The 20,418-nt window shown below is 51.7% G+C and overlaps 1 protein-coding gene across 1 annotated transcript in view; it reads right to left on the reverse strand.

The window, feature by feature from the left end:
• KCNK5 (potassium two pore domain channel subfamily K member 5) overlaps positions 1-14,818 on the reverse strand; it is a 37,988-nt gene extending 23,170 nt beyond the window's left edge. The window contains exon 1 of the mRNA XM_008710386.2: positions 14,284-14,818. Coding sequence (XP_008708608.1) covers positions 14,284-14,469 — 186 coding nt within the window. The 5' untranslated portion in view covers positions 14,470-14,818. The remainder of the gene's footprint in view (positions 1-14,283) is intronic.
• Positions 14,819-20,418: the final 5,600 nt, after the last annotated feature.

The raw sequence follows: 20,418 nt of genomic DNA on the forward strand, positions 1-20,418 counted from the left end.
GAGTTTCTGTGACTCAACGCAAACAGAACCACACGCTAACTTGGGCGTCCCGACCGTCCTCATCCCCGGTCTCGTTTTTGATGAACTTGAAGTCTGGCTTACAGCTCAGTCCCACTTTGGGAACACCAACTGAAGCACTGGGAGACCATTCCCGCCCTGCGGGCCCCTGCGCCAGGCATCCCTGTGCCAGTCTGTCTGAGGGGCTCCCATCCACAGGCCACACAGCCCAAGCCTGGCGAGAAGGAACTACCACACTGTGTGTGCAGAGCAGCAGGGGAGAAGTGTGGAGGCCTGTGTCCACAGACACAAGACCAGCGTCAGAGAGGGGAGATTTTTTTAAGACCCGTACATGGTGATCCCAGCACAGAGCAGGCAGGGGAGCCAGGGGTTTGACCACCTGCAGCTCTCAGCCCTGGAAGACTCCAAGAAGACAGGGAATGCCAAAACAGAGCTCTGTGAACTCAAGCCTCAGCAGGCTTGGTGCAGAGGGGAACCTTCTAGAGCAGGACCCAAAAGTGCCCCCCGTGTCTCTGATGTTGCCTTGCCCCAGCACCGTGGAGCCTGGCCTTGGGTCTAGACGCTGCTCCATACCCAGGGAGATGCTGACACTTCACCGGGCAACCTATTGACCTGTCCCAGGAGGGCAGTGCACACAGCAGGGGTGTGGGTAGTCTCACGGCACCTGCTGGGTGGACGCAGAATCTGGCCAGGCAAGACCCCCACTGGCAGGGCAAGGGACAGTTTTCCAGATTGAAGGTGGGCCTAACTGGAAGGCAAAGGAGGGCTGTGAGGGTCCCGCCTCTGGGATTCGGGGGTTGGTGGAAGACAAGCCAAATGAGAGAAATACAGCCTCACGGTTCAGGGTGTGCATTAATAATTACCCGTCACCCAGTGCTAGGTTTGCAATCCAATGGGGCACAGGTCGAGGGCCTTGCAGAACAGGGGAGGAGTGCAGACAAGGCAGAACCCCCCGGCAACGTGCTCTGACACCCCAGGGTGGGGAGGTGGTGCCCTGAGAAGGATGGGGAGCCTCCCTGACAGCTGCAGCCTGCAGCAACTTCTCTACCTTGCGGCACCTGAGGCCCCCACAACGTGCCACACTGCTGCTTAATAATCCTCAATATAGACTGCATGGCCCCACCCCAACCTCAAAGGCAGGGATAAGGTCTAAGTCTTCCCCTAATTTCTGCAATCCTTAAACCAGCACTGGGCATATAGCAGGTGCTCAGTAAGTATCTAATTGGCCTTAGTGAGCAAGTCCTGGGTTCAGAGAGGGGTAGTGACCTGGTCTAACTGCACAGTAAGTCAGCTGAGCAAGGCCCAGGACCCAGCTCTGCCTTCTAGTCCCCAGCTCACTGGGCCGCTCCTAAGTAGATCTCTGGGCTGCGGCTAGTGTCTGGGGGATGGGAGAAATGGGGTGTTGAAAAGCTGATAACCAGGACACCCTCCCTTTTCCTGCTCCCCAGGGGGGTGCTGACAAGACACTCCTGCCTCGGCCTGCTCCACTTAGCCCACTCAGCACTTACCCTCAGTGAGAGGCGGCCCTTCCATCCACTGCTCCAGGGGGCCGGGATACTGAGAAGGGAAGGGCATCCTTCCAAAGCTAACACTGTCAGGATGCCTTCCACAACCCAGGAGGCAAGAGCTTTATTTGAACAGCAGAGATGGGGAAGGTATGGGGCTGCTGTTCTTTCTCCTCCAAGAGGGTCTGTGAGCAGGTGCCCTCCTGCACCCGGGACGTGGGAGCATCAAGGAACTTACACTAGACACAAGGGACACCCAGGCCCAGATAAACATTCAAGGGCCCTCCCTGGGGTCCTCAGCATGCTGCAGGATCACCAATCTCAGTCACTGGCCATGCAGGCAGGATCTGGGTGGCATTTCTACTCCAGGAGAATGGCAAGATTGAAACTCTTCCCTCCCAAGGTGAGGACCAGAGTCCTGCTGGTGCTTTTTCCTGGGGAAGCCGAATGGGGGCACAGGTTACAAGTACGGATTTAGCCGCTGAGAAGGTAGCAGGTAATATGGGGACTCAGAAACCCCACCGCTGACAAGCAGTGACATGTCCCCCCTCCAGCTCCTTGATTCTTTCTTGAAGGCTCGGTCGCTGGTCCCCTGACCCACAAATTCTGCAGTGAAGGGTCGGGGCCTGTTAGGTCTGTAAGGATGCTGGAGGAAAGGGACTGAGGGCAGGAAAGGGGTTGACAGCCCCAACTCTGAACCATGGCACCTACTTACATGACCCAAGATTTCCTGCTTTAAAACCTTTCACGCTGAAAATGGCAAATAAACCTATATATGGTTAGTGTGGTCAGGAAAACAGCGGTGTCAGAACCCACAAGGCTGCAGAACGCAGTGCTCAGCAAAGGCAAGCAAGCAGGCATGGAGTGCTTTTGGGGTGCTAGGAGCCAATGGGCCCCAAGGAGTGGCTGGTAGACTAGCAAGATGGGTAGGACTGGTGCCAACTTAGGACACCACAGTCTAAATGAGAGGCCCCTCTCTGCAGAGCTCTGGCTCTGGACTCAGAAAGCCTGGTTTCAGGCCACTTACTGGCTGTGTGACCTTGGTTATGTCATTTAATCTCTCTGCCTCAGATGCCCTATCTGCAAAATGAGGTTCCCCACAGCACCTATCTTGCCATTGCTGGGGGGTCGATGAGACGTGGCGATGGCCCTCGCCTGGCCTGTGGCGCCCTTTCCCTCACCAAGTGCCAGCCACCATTACTCCTGTGGTGTGACTGTGGTCCTGCCCCCACAGCCACACTTCCCCAGAGTGACTTACGTTATTGGCAGACACACACCTTGAGTTCTTTTTAAGAACTGAAAACTTGCGATGTGCCTACAGCATTTTAGAATGCCTCTCCACCCTCATGAGATGGGCTTCTGTCTATATGGGGGCCGATGGGGATCAAGGGATTGGCTCCAGAAAGAGGCTGAGACCACGTGGGCAGCAGAGTCCAAATCCCAGGGGCCACTGTAAGAATGTCGGCTTGGTCTGAGGGAGAAGCCACTGAGGGTTTTCTGAGTTGGGCGTCACGACCTGAGTCTATGAAGACCCCTGACTGCGTGACACTGGCCAGGATAGCTATTAAGAGGTGTGGCAGTCATCTTTCAACTCACCTCTTGGGGACACTGCTTCCAAGAAGCCTCCCTAATTGCCCCACTTAGCTCTAATTACTCCTTTGCTGTACTTCCCTGCCCCTGGTGAGCACAATAACCTGGGGAAAGTTACATAACCTCCTAATGACTGGGCCTTGGCTCCAGGGCTATACAGGAAGGCCAGTTAGGTAACCAATAAGCTACCTCCAGCCTCACAATTTAGGATTCACTGCCAGGAGAGGTGCCCAGAGCCTGACCCTCCTCCCCCGTCAGCCAGCCCTGCCAGCCTCCAAGGGGGGTGCTCTGGAGAAACCAGCCAACAACAGCTCCTTGGGCACAAACACTTGGGCCGCGGGGTCCTGTGATAGGGCAACTCCGTGGGAGGCATCAGATCCTTTCCGCTCCAGGCTCTGGATGGCTCTGAAAAACATCCTCTTTTCAGAGCCTACAGTTACCACCATCTCAACTCCTGCCTCTTGTCCCAGAAAAATTCACTAGTTAGGGCGGGGAAGCTGGCACTCAAAATCCCAGGAAGGGGTGTGCTGGGCAGGTTAGGAAATCAGGCAGGCCAGGCTAGTGTTCGTAGAATCAGTGCTCTGCACCCCAAAACACTGTCATGATTTTGATTTAAAGGCCATTTAGAAGGGGATTCGAGGCTGGGTAACAAATGGCTTGGTGGAAAAAGGCTCTGGACCTGGGCAAGCAGAGCCACTTTCTCCTGAACTTAGTTCTACAGACAGCCTGTCCCCACCCAGCTCCTCACCTGGCCTCGGTGTTCCTACCTAGCAAATGGGATGGTGTTTCACTGCTACACCTCAGTCAGGCCCAGAAGGGTCACAGGAAGGCACCTCAGATGAACGGGTCTGCAGAGACCCATGGCAAGGCTCAGGGTGGGAATCTGGGAAGACTGCAAAGCCGGGGTATCCACAAGCTTCTCAGGGGTCCTCCAGGTGTTACAGGCAACACCATGCAACACTTCTGCTCCACTCCCTGGGGCTTACACCCTTGGTCTGCTGTGGACAGCTACCCTGTGAGGGGGCCCTGGGGGAGAAAAAGCCCAATGCAGGCTCCAGCCAAGCCAGAGTGATCAGGTCAGGACATGCTCCTCTCCCTGGCGAGCAGCCCGGCCTCGCTCCTGCTCCTCCCCAGCAGGCTCTGAAGGCCTCCAACCGTCTCTATGAGGGAGGGGCAGGGGGTGTTGCTTCCCTCCCCCAGCGCATCCACTTGCCCTCTTGGGTTTCCGGAGTCCATGGTCTGAAGGCGTTCCCCAAAAGGCAGGGATGGGGCTCGTTCTCTTTGCAGCAGGTCTCAAATAGGTGTGGGCGCATAGTATGTGCTTAGTAAATATCTGCTGAACGAAGGACTGAATGGCTATTTGCTCTGCCTCCAGTTCCTTGAAAGCAGCAACCATGGCGAGCGCGGCCCCTTGGGCGGCGGGGGAGGGGGGGGGGACGACACGGACACAGATTGGCCTTGTTAATCCCAGAAGAAAGGAGATTAGGAAAAGTTTATAAAGTAAGGAATGGGGAGTGGAAGCAGGGGAGGGGGCTCCCAGAGAGGGAGAGCTGTTTCGAAGTTCCTCGAAGAGGAAGAGACAGCAATAAACAGAATTTAAAGGTTAACCTAGAGCTGGCAGCCTGGCCGCAGTGAGTGACCTCCACGCACGCTTTCTCCTATGATCTCCTATACTCTTCATCCCACCGAGATGGGTAACACTGCTCCCACTCAGGGTTGCACAGCATGCAAAGGCGCCATCATTGAAAAGCCTGTCCTTAACCACTAGGCAATGTGGCCCCACCTCGTGAGGCTTGAAGGGGAAAGTGGGAGCACATTTTGAGAATGGCATTGCCCCCCCCTCCTCTCCACAATTCGGAGCCTATGAGATCTGGGCCTGGCTCAATTCACCTAGGCAAGTGCCTTGATCTTGAAGAGGCCCAGCCCCTCCTGGCTGGACATAGAAATGGAAGGTCCACAGGGCTCCCAGCATCCCCCTTGGAGCCAGGCACACCACTGGGCACCTGGGGCCCAACAGACGTTATGAGCATAGCAGTGGGCAACTAAACGGCACAGGCTTCCTGTACCTGTCTGTGGATTAGGGCCGAGGGTAGGGAGAGGCGTCCTTGCCAGGTAGGCCTCCTACAGTCTAACTGGGCCTAATTTAATAGGCACTCTAAGCCTTCTTGAGTGAATGGATGAATTTACTCGAAGAAATGGAGTCCAGAGAAGGGAAATCTGGCCAGGGTCGCACAGCACAAACCAGTACTGTAGGCAGAATTGGAACCAGGTTAGAATCAGCTATTTCCTACGCAGTGGTTCAGATCAGGTCTGTCAACCCCGGGCGCAAGCACGGGTCTACACAGACAAAGGGAGGGGCTCTCCACAGGGTACTGGCCTGGCCATCAAGCACCCTGCTGGGCTTTTCTCCTGGAGCCCCATGGGGGGAGGGGAAGGAAGTCTCTCCCTCCCAGGAAGAGCCTAGCTAAGCAGCTGCAGCCAGATTACACTGGGCCAGGGGAGGTGACAACAGCCACAGTATACAATCCTGCCTAAATATTTCGGCAGGAAACGCAAATATTTAGATGTAGGGGAGGAAAAACAGAAAAATGGAATGTACATTTCAAAGCCAATCAAAGGGACCTGTCTACCAAGGGCCCTCTGAGAGGGGAAGGGGGGTGCCTGCCCCCTACAAGGGTACAACTCTGACCCGGGATCCTAGTGATCACAACCCAGGGAGGACACATGTGAGGCCATCTGCACCTGGCATCCTCCAGAATGGAAAAGGTTTGATTGGGGCCTGGGACCTGCCAGGACTGAGCAGAGAAAGCCTTGCCACCTTTCCCCAGAGCAGGGAGCAGGGCCCTGCTGGAAAGGAAGAGGGGGCCAACTTTCCATATGTTGAGATGTGGGCCGTTAATTCTTTTAAGGGGAGGGTTGTGGGTGAACTTGAAAGAAATGGGAAATGGTGGGTGACTCCACTAGGAGGAACGTGGTGGGCTTTATCATTTGTATCTCCATCTGCAGATCAGCTCGGTCCATGGTGGGGCCTGCAGCAGGCATCAGAGACAGGCCCCCCAGAGAGACAGGGTACAGGGTCAGCAGCAAACAGGCAGCACGCCACCAGCTGCATGTGCCAGGCACTCTGCCGACTGTATTTATGTGGACTTTGCGGACATGAGGGAGATACTGTACTACCACCCCGTCTCGCGCAGGAGGAGGCTGACTGCTCAAGGTCAAGCAGCTAGGTAAGGATCCTGAAAGCTGTCCCACATCCCTAAGTCTCTTAAGACACCACGCAAGCCTTGCCCTTTCTTGCCTCCAGGCCTCTGCTCCTTGTGTTTTTCCACCTTTCCACCCCACATAGAATAGAAAGGTCCAGAGTATGGACTCTGGGTTCAAATCCTCATTCTTCCACTTGCTAGACGTACAGCCTCTGGGCTGAACGTCTATGGTGCACTGTGGCTTGGCCGATGTAGTGATGGTAAGAGCACCTACTGCAGAGAGCTGCTGCATGGGTCCACAAGAGGAGGCACCAACAGTTCCCGCAGCCTGTGACTAGGCAAGTGCTCGACTCACGGCTCACACCCCCACCCCCACCCCTGTACGCCAACCTCCCGGCTCTGTCTCCACTCCTGGCTCTGAAGTCAACAGGGGAGGGTGAGTCTCAGCCTCCAGTTAGCCATGTAGACCCAGGCAAATCCCTTGGCCTCCATTTTCCTAGAAAATGGGTATAGCAGGAACATTTGACCCACCAGACTGTTTTAAGGAGACACGGTTAAAGAACCAGCCCGATGCCCGGCCTGTAGTAAGAATTCAGCAGGATGCTCACAGGGGCTGCTACCCACACCACTCATCTTCCCAGCCCGCCTTAAATTCCTCCATCTTTAAATTCGAGAGTAGAGATTAATCTCTCAATGGTTCACACTCAGAACCTCCAGGTGCATTTACCAATGTCAACCTGGTGACAGGTCCTTTACTTTTCTTCCTCCCGACTGGGGGCTCCCTGAGGGCAGGAGTTCTGTGTCATTCAGAGCCCGATTCTCTGCAGGCCAAGGGGTTCTACAGGCCTCAGGAAACAGGAACCGAATCCTCTGAGGCCTTGTGACCCTTGACCATCTCTCTGGCCTCAACCATCTGCAACCCATCACTCAGCACCGGGACCGCATTTCCCCTCATTTCACTACTGTGACCGCTTTTCTCCCCAGTGCGGCTGAGCTCCTGAGGGCTAAGGCCCCTGTCTGGTTTCTGAGGCTTCAGCACACACAAAAATGCTGGCAAGCAGGGAGGCCCCCTCTGGGAGCCCACCCCTTCTTTGCCCAGATCTCTGAAATTTAGGGACCAGATTAACTCCTCACCAAAAACCAAGAGGACCCAGGCAGCTGTACAGAGCTGGAGTATACCACCCCCACTTTTGCATAAAGGGACAACTAAGACATAATCTGGAAAGGTCATCAAATGCGGGGGGGGGGGGTGGCTTTGGTAGGGACCAGGACCTGATTGTCCCAAGGGGCTCATGGTAAGAGGAGAAGGTGCCCTAACTAAAAGTTGGGTTTTGCAAGGGGGGGAGGGAGCTGTGGGCTTTGGTGGAAAAACCCACACTCCATCACATCAGAAGGAGGAAGGGAGGAAGCATCCTTATCAGAACACCCATGGGCCCACAGAAATGCTGTTAACTTCGAGTCAATACTCCACTTCTCTTAAACTGTAAGGCCTGTGAAGGAAGAGGGAGCTTTCTGAAATGCTGTTCACTCCCTTACTCGAAAATTGCAAAAATTTGGTCAGTTCAAATTCCTTGGCCAAACCCAGAGAGCTTCATCATCTGACCCTCACCTCTCAGCCCTGTGGCTGCAGCCCAGGACCATCAGGCAGTTCTACTCCTCCCTGAGGGCTGTGGGCAAGAAAGATCCACCACCCCCCTTATTTGTTTAGCTCTTTAAAAATCTGGTTGATACACACCCAGAAGAGGGAATCCGGATCACACGGTTCCACTTTCAATTTCCTGAGGGACCTCAACACTGTTTTCCACAGTGGTTGCACCATTTCACTCGAGGAGACAAATACTATAGGATTCCACTTGAAAGGTATTTAAAGTCATCAAACCCACAAGAACAGAACGTAGACTGCTCATTACGGGACCGGCGGAAAGGGGAAAGGGGAGTTGTTTAATGGAGACAGAATCTGCTTTGCAAGATGAAGTTCTGGACATCTGTTTGACCACAGCATGAATATACTTAACATGAATGAACTGTACCCTTCAAAGCGCTTACGATGGGGAAAAAATGGATAAGATGGTAAAATCTGTTATGTGTTTTTTACCACAATTTATTTATTATTATTATTTTTTGAAGATTTTATTTATCTATTCGACAGAGAGAGAGAGAGCGTGCAAGCAGGGGGAGTAGCAGGCAGAGGGAGCAGCAGGCTCCCCGCTGAGCAAGGAGCCTGATGCGGGACTTGATCTCAGGACCCCAGGACCACGACCTGGGCCAAAGGCAGACACCCAACGACTGAGCCACCCAGACACCCCTTTTTACCACAATTTAAAAAAAAATTGGTTGACATTTCTTCTGCTTCAGGAAGGTCCTCCTGATTCTGCGTGAGCCAGCCTCGCGTGGGCAGAGCCAGCCTTGCGTGGGCAGCGCCGTCCCAGAGCAGGGATGTCTAGGAATAGCGGCAGTGGAGCTAACACTTAATGAGCTCTGACTATGTGCCTGACACTGGTCTAGGCAAACAATGAGGGTGCTACCGTGGCGTGGCGCACCTTCAGAGGCCAGCCCATAACCATCAGACAAGCTGCATGGATGGGCCTCTTTCAGCAAGAGCAAGGGGCCCTGCAGTTGGTGGGGCGAGTGACACATGGAGGGCAGCATGTCCTCTATCCTTGGGGAGGATGGACAGGTCAGGCCTCCTCTGCCCTATCTGAAGAGTCCCAGGGAACTCTCAATGAATCTCCAAGGACACTCGCCTCGACCTGCTTCATTCCCCAAAAGGAACACGGGAAGGAGGTAAACCTATTTCCCATGGTTTCTTATAGTACCCAGCACACTTGGCCTCCCTCTATCACCCAGTTCTGGCCAAGGAGTTCTTCAGCACTGGTCAGATCTAGCACTCCAATTTGTAGACAGACTCTCTTGGGGATTCTGTCTCAGGAGTATGGCTCCTCTGTTCCCCAAAGGCTTATACTTCCCTGCTCCCCACCCCCACCCCCACCACACATAGAGTTCAGAGGCTGAGCCCAAACTGACAGCAAACAGCCAAGTTCAAGATGAAAGCCCTTGGCCTGAGGTCAGAGCCAGCCAAGCACAGCATCCAAAACTGCAGGATTGTTTCTTTTAAACGCCAGACTATAAGTAGGGCAAAACCCCAGGAAAATACTTAGAACCAACAGCCCTCACCTCCCTTGCACCCCCTCCTATAGGACTCCCCCCACCTCCACTAGAACCTTTCAACACTTGCTAATTCCCACCCTCTGATAAGTATCTAATACCATGCCATCTGTAATCATTCTAAGGCTCTAGTAAAACTCCCCAAACGATTCAATAAAAATTCACTTTAACTGTTGACACTCTAACTAGAGCTGTTAACTGAGGCAGATTTATCGATTTAAGAATTATTTTTTTGGCTGCCCTCAACTTTGAAAGGAACATAAACAGACGAGCTATTAGGAGGGGACCTCTTCCATTTCCTCTCAAAAACCCGACTTCTCTACTTTCCACTTCTGCAGTTCTGACAGTGAGGATACCAGTTCACACTAATGACGTGGAGGCCTCTGTGATCTTGGATAATCAAAAGATCTATTGTGTTCCCTTTACTTACAGAGGCAGTTAAGTGGACCAGTGTGCTTTACAATTTCCAACAAGGCTTGAAACAAAAGAGGTTTTCATGTTAACCCTCAATTCTCAAAAAATTCAATTAATGTGCCCCATTCTCAGCATTTTGGTCAGATGTAATTTTAGCACATAATCCCTAGTTATATTTTCAAATTTTAGGAGAAGGACTGATGTTAATAACTTGAGGTCAGACCTTTAAAATTGGAATCGGCTTAACTGGTATAGGCGGGAACAGGTATAGAGTAGGAAGGTTCCAGTAAATAAAGGGAGAGGGGTCTGGCACACATGGTAAACCTCCAAATGGGAGAATGCAGTTTGAAGCTGGCGAGGAGGCCAGCAGGATCCAAAAGGCTTCTGGGAACTGGTCAGCTACGTGAGCTGTCTAGCAAAACCCAGAGTTAGGGATGGGGCATCCCAGGGGAAGGCGTGGCCTGGAGCGATCCCTGCCGCACCCCCTGGGGGACACGGGAATCTCAAGAACCACAGCAGGAACACCGACACTCTCCCCCCTTTTTCTCCCTCTCAACCCCTAATTCCAAGACCCAACTTGAGGTCATGGCCTCCAGAGAACCCTCCCTGACCCCTCAAGCTGGTCCTGGGGGCCCTCGTGAGCTACCCTGTCCTGGTGAGTTTATTCATCCTTCTTTCCAGCAGCCAGTTTAAGCCTGGAGGGTGTCTTAATCCATCTTTGCACTCCCAGAGCCTTGCCTAGTGCCTGGCACACAGTGGGCACTTAATAGATGCTGACTGACTAATTCTCATGTACTCGGGAATACAACACAGTGTGAAACCTGACTCTGTGCCACATAACCCCGGGCAAGTTCTATCACTGTCCTTATCTACAAGAGGGGGTGGTCACCAAGACTAAATTAAAATAAGAACGTCTATAAAGTGCTGATTCGAAGCCCTGGCGCACAGTGAGCTCTCAAATCCTTCCTGTTTATGATCACTGCACACCGGAGGTGAGGGCTGAGGAAGGTTCACTGCTCCCCTTCACCCCAACCCTTTGCTTTCTTGTGCTGCCAAGGGAGGGGAGGACCGATGCTTACAGCGGAGGTGCTGGCTTGGCCAGGCCCCACACAGGAGGCCCGCGTGCCAATGCCTGTTCTAGCCGAAATAGAAAATAGAATTCCCCAGCCGGCCAGAGTCCACCTGAACCAATTCACCGAGCCCACTTACAGACTAACAAGTCAACAGCTTCACATGGCCAAGAAGGAGGGCCAGGGTGTGCAAGGAGCGGGCTCTGGAGGCAGACTGTGCGCTCCTGCTGCATCACCAAGGCCACGCCAACCTCCCTGAGCTTCAGTTTCCTTATCTGAATACGTAAGGTTGCTGTAAGGAGTACCTGAACTAAGGCAGGTAACGTGCCAGGTCAATGTCCACTAGGCTCAATAAATGCTAACAACAGGGGGAGACTCGCCGGCTCTCCCAAGTCACGTCTGTACGCATCTTGCCCAATGCATCCACTTGACCTAATCCTCACCAGACCCTCCTTTTGCAGATGGGGAAAAAGGCAAAGTTAAATGGCTTGATGGTAAATGGCCCAGCCAGAGGGCAAAACCAGCCTGTGCCCTCTCTCATATAATGCACGTGACACCCACAATGACAAACACAAGGCATTCAGTCAATGCTAACTGTCCTTGTGGGAACCACTGCAATTTAGGCAAAGGCTTGGGGAAGGAGCAAGGCTAGGGAGCAAGGTTCCAAGGTGGTTCTGAAGGCAGGAAGGAGGGTGACCACGTGGTCTGAGGCTAGTGGGGGTGGGGAGGTTTGAGGTTTGAAAGTTGTCCTCCACCTCGGTTCAACCACAGCTTGAACAGGGAGGAAGCACCTGATAACTTGGGGCCTATTTCCAAAGATCTAACGAAAGGCTGGGGGGGGGGGTGTTGCGTTAACTCCCTCTGCATGCGTTGGAAAGCAAGTTTGTTTCCAGGGTAAGAAAAACCCGAGCCCAGACTGCACCCCCCCTCCCTTCTAACAACCCCTCCCAAGAGCCCACCCCAACCCCAGGAATTCCTAGCGTGGACTTCTTTAGGATGACAAAGGTGATTCAGAACCCGAAAAAACAGAACCTCAGTTGCCAGCGGTGGGCCCGATGGGAAAGAAGTTTGAGTTTTCAAAGACTGAATCTTCGTTTTTCCTTAATCCGATTTCCTAGGGCTGAAGGCAATGCTTCAAGTCACAGAACAGAAAGAGCCAGGCAGATTTCTGCAGACTAAAAAGTGACGCTAGCAAAATGCTTCTCCTAGTCAGTTTTCGTTTCTTGGGTTTTTCCTAGGATGGGAGGGGACTCACCCAGTTGGAGAAGGTTTGAGAGTTTTCTAACCAGGGATGAGCAACAGGGCTGTCCATAATCATCTCCAAATCAGACTGGCCTGATGCCCAGATCTAAAAATTACCTGCCCACTTTTGGGGGGCAACCATTGGCGGGTTTAAGAGGACCTCCAAACAAGAGGCATTCTGTTTGTTCCAACACCTTAAGAAAGCTGTCTAACTTCCACAGCGACTACCAGCTGCACCCGGCTGCCTTACCCAGACCCGCCCCCCTTTCCCCTCTCCTTGGGTTTTGAAGTTTATTTTCCCACATTCAGCCTTGAATTCTTTCCTTCCTTCCCCTGCTGTGGCGAAGAGGGAAACACTTCGAGGGCAGCTCGATTCTCCATCACCCACGCCTGCCCTCTTCCCCCTCTAAACAAAGGCCTGGAAGAAACTAAACAACAACTCGTTCTCTGGGGGAATTGTTTCCTCAAGGGAAATTATAAAGTGACCCCTCCCCAATGCGCACACACAGGGCAGACACTCATCCAAAGGAGCTCCTGCTATGGGGGTGAAGCCACCCAATTACCCTCTGAAGCTCATTCTCCCCACCACACCGCACCTCTCCTGGGCCCCCCCTCTGGGGACAGCTACAGGTCCAGAGACTCTCCCCACTAAAATCCAACACCCAACCCTGCCCAACCTCCCCTCTTGCTGGCCTCTGAGAGGTCAAGTCCTTACTTGCCCAGCTGCTAAGTACCTCTATGCTCATGTGTGGGAATGTCCATTGATTTCAGGACAAAAAAGGAGGAAGGAAAGGCAAGACCTCCGTGTTCCAAAGCTTTCAACTTTCCAACAGTCCAGGGCCGGGAAGACAGATGAAGACAGGTTCGTTCTCATTTCACATATGGGGGGCTTGAGACCAGTCAAATGAGAGACAACTAGACAACCATAAAATGTTGGGGGCCTGCCGTAGATTAAGTGCTGTCCCTCATCAAACCTCCTTTCTGGCATCTTTTGCCCCAAGAGAAATGTAACACCTTGGACAATCTACTCCTAGTCCACCCCACAATTTAGAGCCCTCACCAGCTCTATACCCAGGTCCTGGTCCTTCCACTGGAGCGAGGACATTAACGCAGGCCAAGAGGGCGGGTGGTTAAGGCTAAGAGCCTCTGAGAAACTGGAGCAGAAGGCCCTGGTCCCCAAACAGACCCAAGGTCCCAACCACCATGGTCAGCCCCAATTTACCCATGCGAGGTCAAAGCCATCCATAGAGCACGAAGGAGAAGGTAAGAGGCTCCCAATGCCAACATGGAGGAGAAACTACCCCCCCCAACACCTCCCATTCTGCTCAACCTCTCCTTCCCCCTAAAAGGGATGCCCAGGGTTTTGTTCCTTTGTTCAACCTGCTACTTTCACAAACTTTAACTCCAAGCCCTTGGGGAGGAGGGGACCTGTCTCCAGGAGATAAGCCCTGCCGGAAGCATGACCGCGTCCCCAGAATTTCAGCCATCAGCCCCTATCCCTAGTGCTCCGGCAGGACAGAGCCCCCTACCCACTTTCTGAGTCCGGCGGGTGCGGGGGAGGAGGAGGCTTTGCTCAGGCTGGGGCTGGGGGACCCTCCACCAACTCCGCCGGGCTCACGTTTGCGAAGAAAATACGGGCGGGCGCGGCACTGGTCTGGAGCTGGGAGGTGGAGATGCGAAGGGGTGGCACCCGGCTCCCCGGATCGACTCCCGAACTCCGGGAGCGTCTCCAAGTAAAGATAAACGCCTTTATCCGCCCTCTGGCCCCCTTCCAACCAGGGAGGTACCCGCACACTCACACCGAGCCACCGCCGGGCCTGGTTCACTCGGGGGTCAACCCCAACTTCTCTCTGGACAAACTGGGTTCCCAAAGAGTCCCCGCGCGTAGATGACTCCGGTGTCTACGGGTGACCGACAGATCCCAGCAGCCAGACCCATGCGAGACATCCTTTCCTGCCATCCCCAGGACTACCCACGGGGACTGTGAGTTATCCAAAGCTGTGAAGGGGTTCCCTTCAGCACTCCTAACGCTCTGGCCAGCTTCAAGTGTCTGTAGGGGCACGGACCGCGGCTCACCTCCAAGATCTTGTCCAGGCCCTCCTGGCCCAGGCACGGGAACTCCTTGAGCAGATGCAGTTTCTGTGTATAGTAATTTTTCTTGGCCTCTTTCCAGTGCGGCTCCTCGAGCACCTCGAAGATCGCTGCCCCGATGGCCAGGTAGAAGATGATGGCCGAGGTGAGCAGTGGGCCCCGGTCCACCATGGCTCCTGAGCGGCCGCCTCCTGGAGAAAGCCTCCCCTAGCCCCAGCGGCTCCCCGTCCACGCGCCCTCCAGCCTCTGGAAACAGCTGTTTGAATTTGGAGCTCCGCATGCGCAGTGCCCTATTCCCCCCACCCCCCGGCGCCGCTCCCCGGACAAAGTTGCTCCGTCAAATTGGCCCACCGAGCGCGGGTAACTGTTCGAAGCTTTGCTCCCGCGGGCAGGGGGGGCGGGCGGACACAAAGAGGGGGGCAAGAGGGCGCCCTGGCTTGCGGGGGTAAAAGTAGCTGGGGGAACTCAAGGCCAGACTCTGGGGAGACACGTGCGCCGTCCTCCGCGAGCCACAGCAGTGCGCGCCGCGCCCGCCTCCGCGCGCCTCTTTAACCAGCGCCCGGCGCGCGCGCCCTCCCGCGCCCTGTTCCGCGGGGGAGGGGCCCGCGCTGGGCCCGCCCCCTCGCCGGCACCGCCCCCGCGCGGGCTCCGCCCCGCGCAGGCCCTGAGGCTGGCGGGCGGGACCGTCACCGCGAGGTGCGCGCTGAGAAATTCGGTGCTCGGTGCGCTCAGGGGCCGCCGCCAGGGGAGGCTGCGCGCCCCACGGTGCCAGAGGGGTTGGGGTCTCTGCGACTCGTGTGTGTTATTAGTGCTGGTGGTATTAACTAAGATGAGTGTGTACCTAATAACTAGGGTCGGGAAGTTATTACTATTATTATTTTCATTGTGATTCAATTTCCATCCGCTGACGTTTCTGCCAAGAATGCTTGACTCTCTCAGTCTCTTTCTCTTACACGTCCTGTAAACCAGGGGAAAGTTAAGATTAGAAAGGGACTGCAGAGGCTGTAGAGAATCAGGATATCAGGAACTAAGCCAGCCGCAAAGGCGAGACTCTGCCCTCGTGCCCCCTTCTCACCTGCCCTGGTGAGACCGACCCCACATTGGGAAGGAAGAGTGGAGGCTGCACTGGTCTAGACGCCTCCCGGCCGCACACACTGTAACTCTCCAGGAATACTTAACCTCTGCATACTCCCAAGTCTATTCTGCAACTGTCATCTACACCCCCACACACGCACTCATCCCCCTTGTTGAGAGAGAGTTTCTTCCTAAATTCCTTCTAATATACGATGTAACTCTAATACACTATGTAAGGGTAAAATGACCGCTGGGGGGTGGGGAATCTTGATTGTTCAATGACATATCTCCAGACCTTTACATAATAGAAACTCAATAAATATTTGTGCAATGAAGGAGTGAATGAATTTGTCAAAAACATACCGTCCATAAACCCCAGGGAGTACCACATCCTTTCCATGCATCACCAGCAGGGCCTCTAATTATACCGACCTTGCAGTGAGGAAACTGACGCGGTGTTGCGTTAGCTTGTTCAGAATTTCCAAACGGCAGCAGCCAGAGGTTGGAGTAGCACACTCCAACACGTGGTACCAAGGGCTGGCCCTGACTCTCTGGTGGTCTCTGTGCGGGCAATTACAGCAGCACGCCAAATTGGTGCACTGTCTTTAGCCAAGGCCTTTTTTTTTCCTCTCTCTCTCATGGGAAAGGTGAGGGACTTTGCTCAGGTGTCAAGAGTTAGGACAGTTTTTACTTGGGGGGAGGGGGGTTTCTGTGATGTGTCTGAATTGGGCAGGAGCAGGGGGTCTAGGGATACAGTTTTGAAGGACTGATCTGAGTTTGTGGATGTTTCTGTCTCTCCTTTATGACACCATCTGTGTGTCCCCAAGCCGGGGCAGAAAGTCCCACATTTCCTGATTCGGTGTCCCTGGCGACTTAGGGAGCCAGGTCCCCTCAACAAGGCCTTTAGGTTGCTCCCTCTGGAGCCCACCCACTCCCTAGCCAGGCCTGGGCCCCACCCCAGGCAGACCCCTCTTCTGTAACTCCTGTCTGCCTCTTACCCACCCTGCACCCAAGCTCTGCAGCCCCACCCTCCAGCCCTCAACCCACAAGGAGTCCAGGCTTCTGTCCCAGATCCCCTGTGTCTGGAGAGAAAGTCAGGGACTGTGGTGTGAACAGTTCATCCAGCGGGGGTGGGGGGCAGTTTGAGAGGCCACAGGCTCTCTCTGTGTTTGGAAAATTCTCCACCGTTCCTCTCCCACCTCCGGTCTGCGTTCTTTTCCTAAGAAAATAAAGGGCCTCTTCCTATTTCAGTTTCACTGTCTCACAAAAACACTGCAGAATACTTTGGGATGAATCAAGTTTTATTCAAAGTTTTTACAATTTCTAGTTTCTCTATTCACTTTACCTATTTCTCCATTTCCCAACTTCTCTCTTGCCCTCAGTGTGGTGTGCACTCTGCTCATCTCTCCTCTGGGGTCCCATTCCTTGCCTTCCTGTGTCTTCCAGAGCCTCTTGACTTAGCTCTCTATTCTCGCTCCTCTCTCCCCTTCCCGGGGCTCCTTCCAGAGTGATTGTGGTTCTCCTCCTCTTCCCTCACTTCCTCCACCCTCTCAGACCCCATCCACACATTTGGGTCAACAATTTCTGATGGAGATCTTAAGCCATTCTCTGCATTTTCAGCAGCCAGTGGGTGCTTTTGGAAATATAAACTGTGCTGGAACCAATGAATGTTTAGACTACTTGAGCCTTAAGGATGGAAAAGTAAAAGTAGGTAAAAAGCAGGGGAGGGGAGTATATTTTCTTACACAGTCTGATGTTGGGAAGCAAGAATTTCCTGTGCCCTTCTGGGTCCTTCTAGCTGGACTGGGAAAATCAAATTGACATAAGACAGATTAACAGAGAAAATCAAATTTAATTTCATATGTGCAGGGAATCCACACAGACATGGAAATTCCAAAGATATTGGGGCAAAAATGAGGTATACATGTCATTTTGAACTAAGAAGAAGAGGGTAGGGGGTCTGGGACTTCAAAGAGAAGGGCTGCAATTCACAGGAAGATGAAAAAGAGTAGATGTTTGGTAAACAAATGTTTGCTATGTCACTCAGAAACAATGAGACATAGAGGACTTTGATCAAACAGGCCTTGCCAGATTCCTCTGTCTACCATAGCTAGTTCATAGTGTAATGTAGATATCTGTGGTGATAGCTCTCTTCCTGGAACAGATCCTCTATCTGAATTCTTTTTAGGCAGTTGAGGGGGAAGGTAAAGAGCCTTTCCTGAATCTGCTGGCTTTTGATTGCTTTTACTCAAAATAATCTTTACACTATGGCATAAAGTGGCCCTTCTTGGGGTGGCCTGCCCTTGGCCCCTACACCGATACTATGAGTATGACTAATAATCATTTCAGAGTGCCATCTTTTGAAAGGCAATCAGCTTTGAAAATGGAGTTGAATTTCACATTGATAGCAACAGATCACTAGATTTATGTGGGCGCCCCCTAGGAGAAAGTGACTGAGCAGATCAGCTGTTTCCCTCCAAGTCATGTCTGGCCACAAAAGGATCCACACTTACCTTTGTTTCTTCCTTGGTTCAATTAGGTGAAGGAAGGGGTTATCCTCTTGACAAATGAATGTTTGATAATCCTTTCTTTTTTAAAAAAAATTTTTATTTATTTATTTGTCAGAGAGAGAGAGAGAGCGAGAGAGAGAGAGCACAAGCAGGGGGAGTGGCAGGCAGTGGCCTGATGTGGGACTCGATCCCAGGACCCTGGGATCAGGACCCGAGCCAATGGCAGATGCTTCACTGACTGAGCCACTTGGGTGTCCCTGATAGTCCTTCCACAACACTTACTACTTTCTTTCTGTTTAGGAATATTTCTGTTTATACTCTGTTTAGGGATTTCAAGGGGAATAGTTCCCCTCTGAAATTCACATATGATCTAAGGAGACATATGAAAAGCCATTAAGAACAGGCAAGTGGTTCAACATCACAATCACTTGAAAACATTGTTTCCTTAGAAAAAGCTTTGTAGCTGTCAATTCAGAAGTTCAAAAGGTTTTATTTTCATTTTTGTTCCTGTCATATTTCTTGAAGGATAGACAGTTTTAAATGCCTTATAAAATAGCTTGCATTATGAAAGATTGTCAATCACTTTATAAACTTGCTCTATTTCTAATGGATCATTTAGAACCCTGGGGAAAATATCTATTAAATTTTCATGTCTACTAATCCTCTGGTTCTTCAGTTAAAAAGGTTCTGAGTAGTAAACGCAATATACCCGATAAGATGACCTTCATGTTTTATCCTAGAAAAAATAAAATAAAATCACAGAGCAATAAAGTTGTAGTGAAAATGGTGTGTAAATACAGTGGAATATTATTCAGCCTTTAAAAAGAAGAAACTTCCGGGACACCTGGGTGGCTCAGTCGGTTAAGCATCTGTCTTTGTCTCAGGTCATGATCCCAGGGTCCTGGGATCGAGTACCACATCAGGTTCCTTGCCCAGTAGGGAGCCCGCTTCTCCCTCTGCCTGCCACTACCCCTGCTTGTGCTCTCTCTCTCTCTTTCTTTCTGACAAATGAATAAATAAAATCTTTTTTTTAAACGTGAACTAAAGTTCTCTTTATAAAAAAAATAATAAAGAAGAAGGTACTTCTGACACATGCTACAAGATGGATGGAACTTGAGGACATAATGCTAAGTGAAATAAGCCAGTAGCAAAGAAGACAAATACTGCGAGATTCCATTTATTTGAGGCATCTAAAGTGGCCAAACTCTTAGAAACAGAAAACAGAATAGAAGTTGCCAGGGAGTAGGGGCGGGGAGGGGCGGGAAGAGCTGCTCAATGGATATAGAGTTTCAGTTTCATAAGATGAAAAAGTTCTAGAGAATTTGCTGCAGAACAAGGTGCATGTAATTAACACTACTGTGCTGTCCACTTAAAAATGGTAAAGATGGTAGTTTTATGTTATATGTAAAGTTTAAGGTAAACACACACAGATACACACAATAGAAATTAGTGAAAATTGAACTTGTAAATTGAAGGTAAGATATTTGAAGTTACAAGGATTAGCTGGCGTTGAGGAGAGAGACTTGGCTAAGAGGCAGGAATTAGTCAGTAATTAACCTTCAGCAGGGTTTCAGTTACTCTTAGCACTGAAGCTCCACGTCCTTCGTTCTGAGAGCTTGTGAAGCCGGGGAGAAACATGACCTTGTAGTTTAAGAACAGAGCTCACAGAGGCGCCTGGGTGGCACAGCGGTTAAGCGTCTGCCTTCGGCTCAGGGCGTGATCCCGGCGTTGTGGGATCGAGCCCCACATCAGGCTCTTCCGCTATGAGCCTGCTTCTTCGTCTCCCACTCCCCCTGCTTGTGTTCCCTCTCTCGCTGGCTGTCTTTATCTCTGTCGAATAAATAAATAAAATCTTAAAAAAAAAAAAAAAGAACAGAGCTCACAAACTGAGGGCCTCAGAGGGGAGTGGGTGGGGGAATGGGATAGACTGGTGATGGGTAGTAAGGAGGGCACATATTGCATGGTGCACTGGGTGTTGTATGCAAGTAATGAATCATCGAACTTTGATCAGAAGCCAGGGATGTACTGTATGGTGAATAACATAATATAATAAAAAAACATAAAAAAAAAAAAGAACAGAGCTCAAGCACCGATGCTGAATTTTTGGTCTTGGAAGATTTCAGATAGATCTCTGTTGCCATTTCAAAGTCTTTTCCTTAAAAAGGGAGCATGGCAATGTGAGAATTTCACTGTTGTGGGACAATATCTGAAACTTTTGTTGCCAGGAAAAACAATTCGGTAACAAGCCCCCCAACTCTGGCCAGTTCAGAGGTCACCCAAAGCTGTTCTTTAGACAAGGTCATTTTTAGAGTTGACACAGCAGGGTGTGAGTTCTGGGATTCACCCCCAAATCATTCTCTCGGACTGTCATTGATGCCTGAAACCCCATATTTGAGACTCATGCCTTTGTGTAACACATTGCCCTCTCCCTAAGACCCCTTTTTAACTCCACGAAAGGGAGTGGCATTAAGACCCTTAACACTTCACTTCCGTGGATCTTAACCTTTTGTTTTGTTTTGTTTTCACGACTTTGAGT

The sequence above is a fragment of the Ursus maritimus genome, unplaced genomic scaffold (assembly GCF_017311325.1).
Source record: "Ursus maritimus isolate PB19 unplaced genomic scaffold, ASM1731132v1 scaffold_30, whole genome shotgun sequence".
NCBI lineage: Eukaryota > Metazoa > Chordata > Mammalia > Carnivora > Ursidae > Ursus > Ursus maritimus.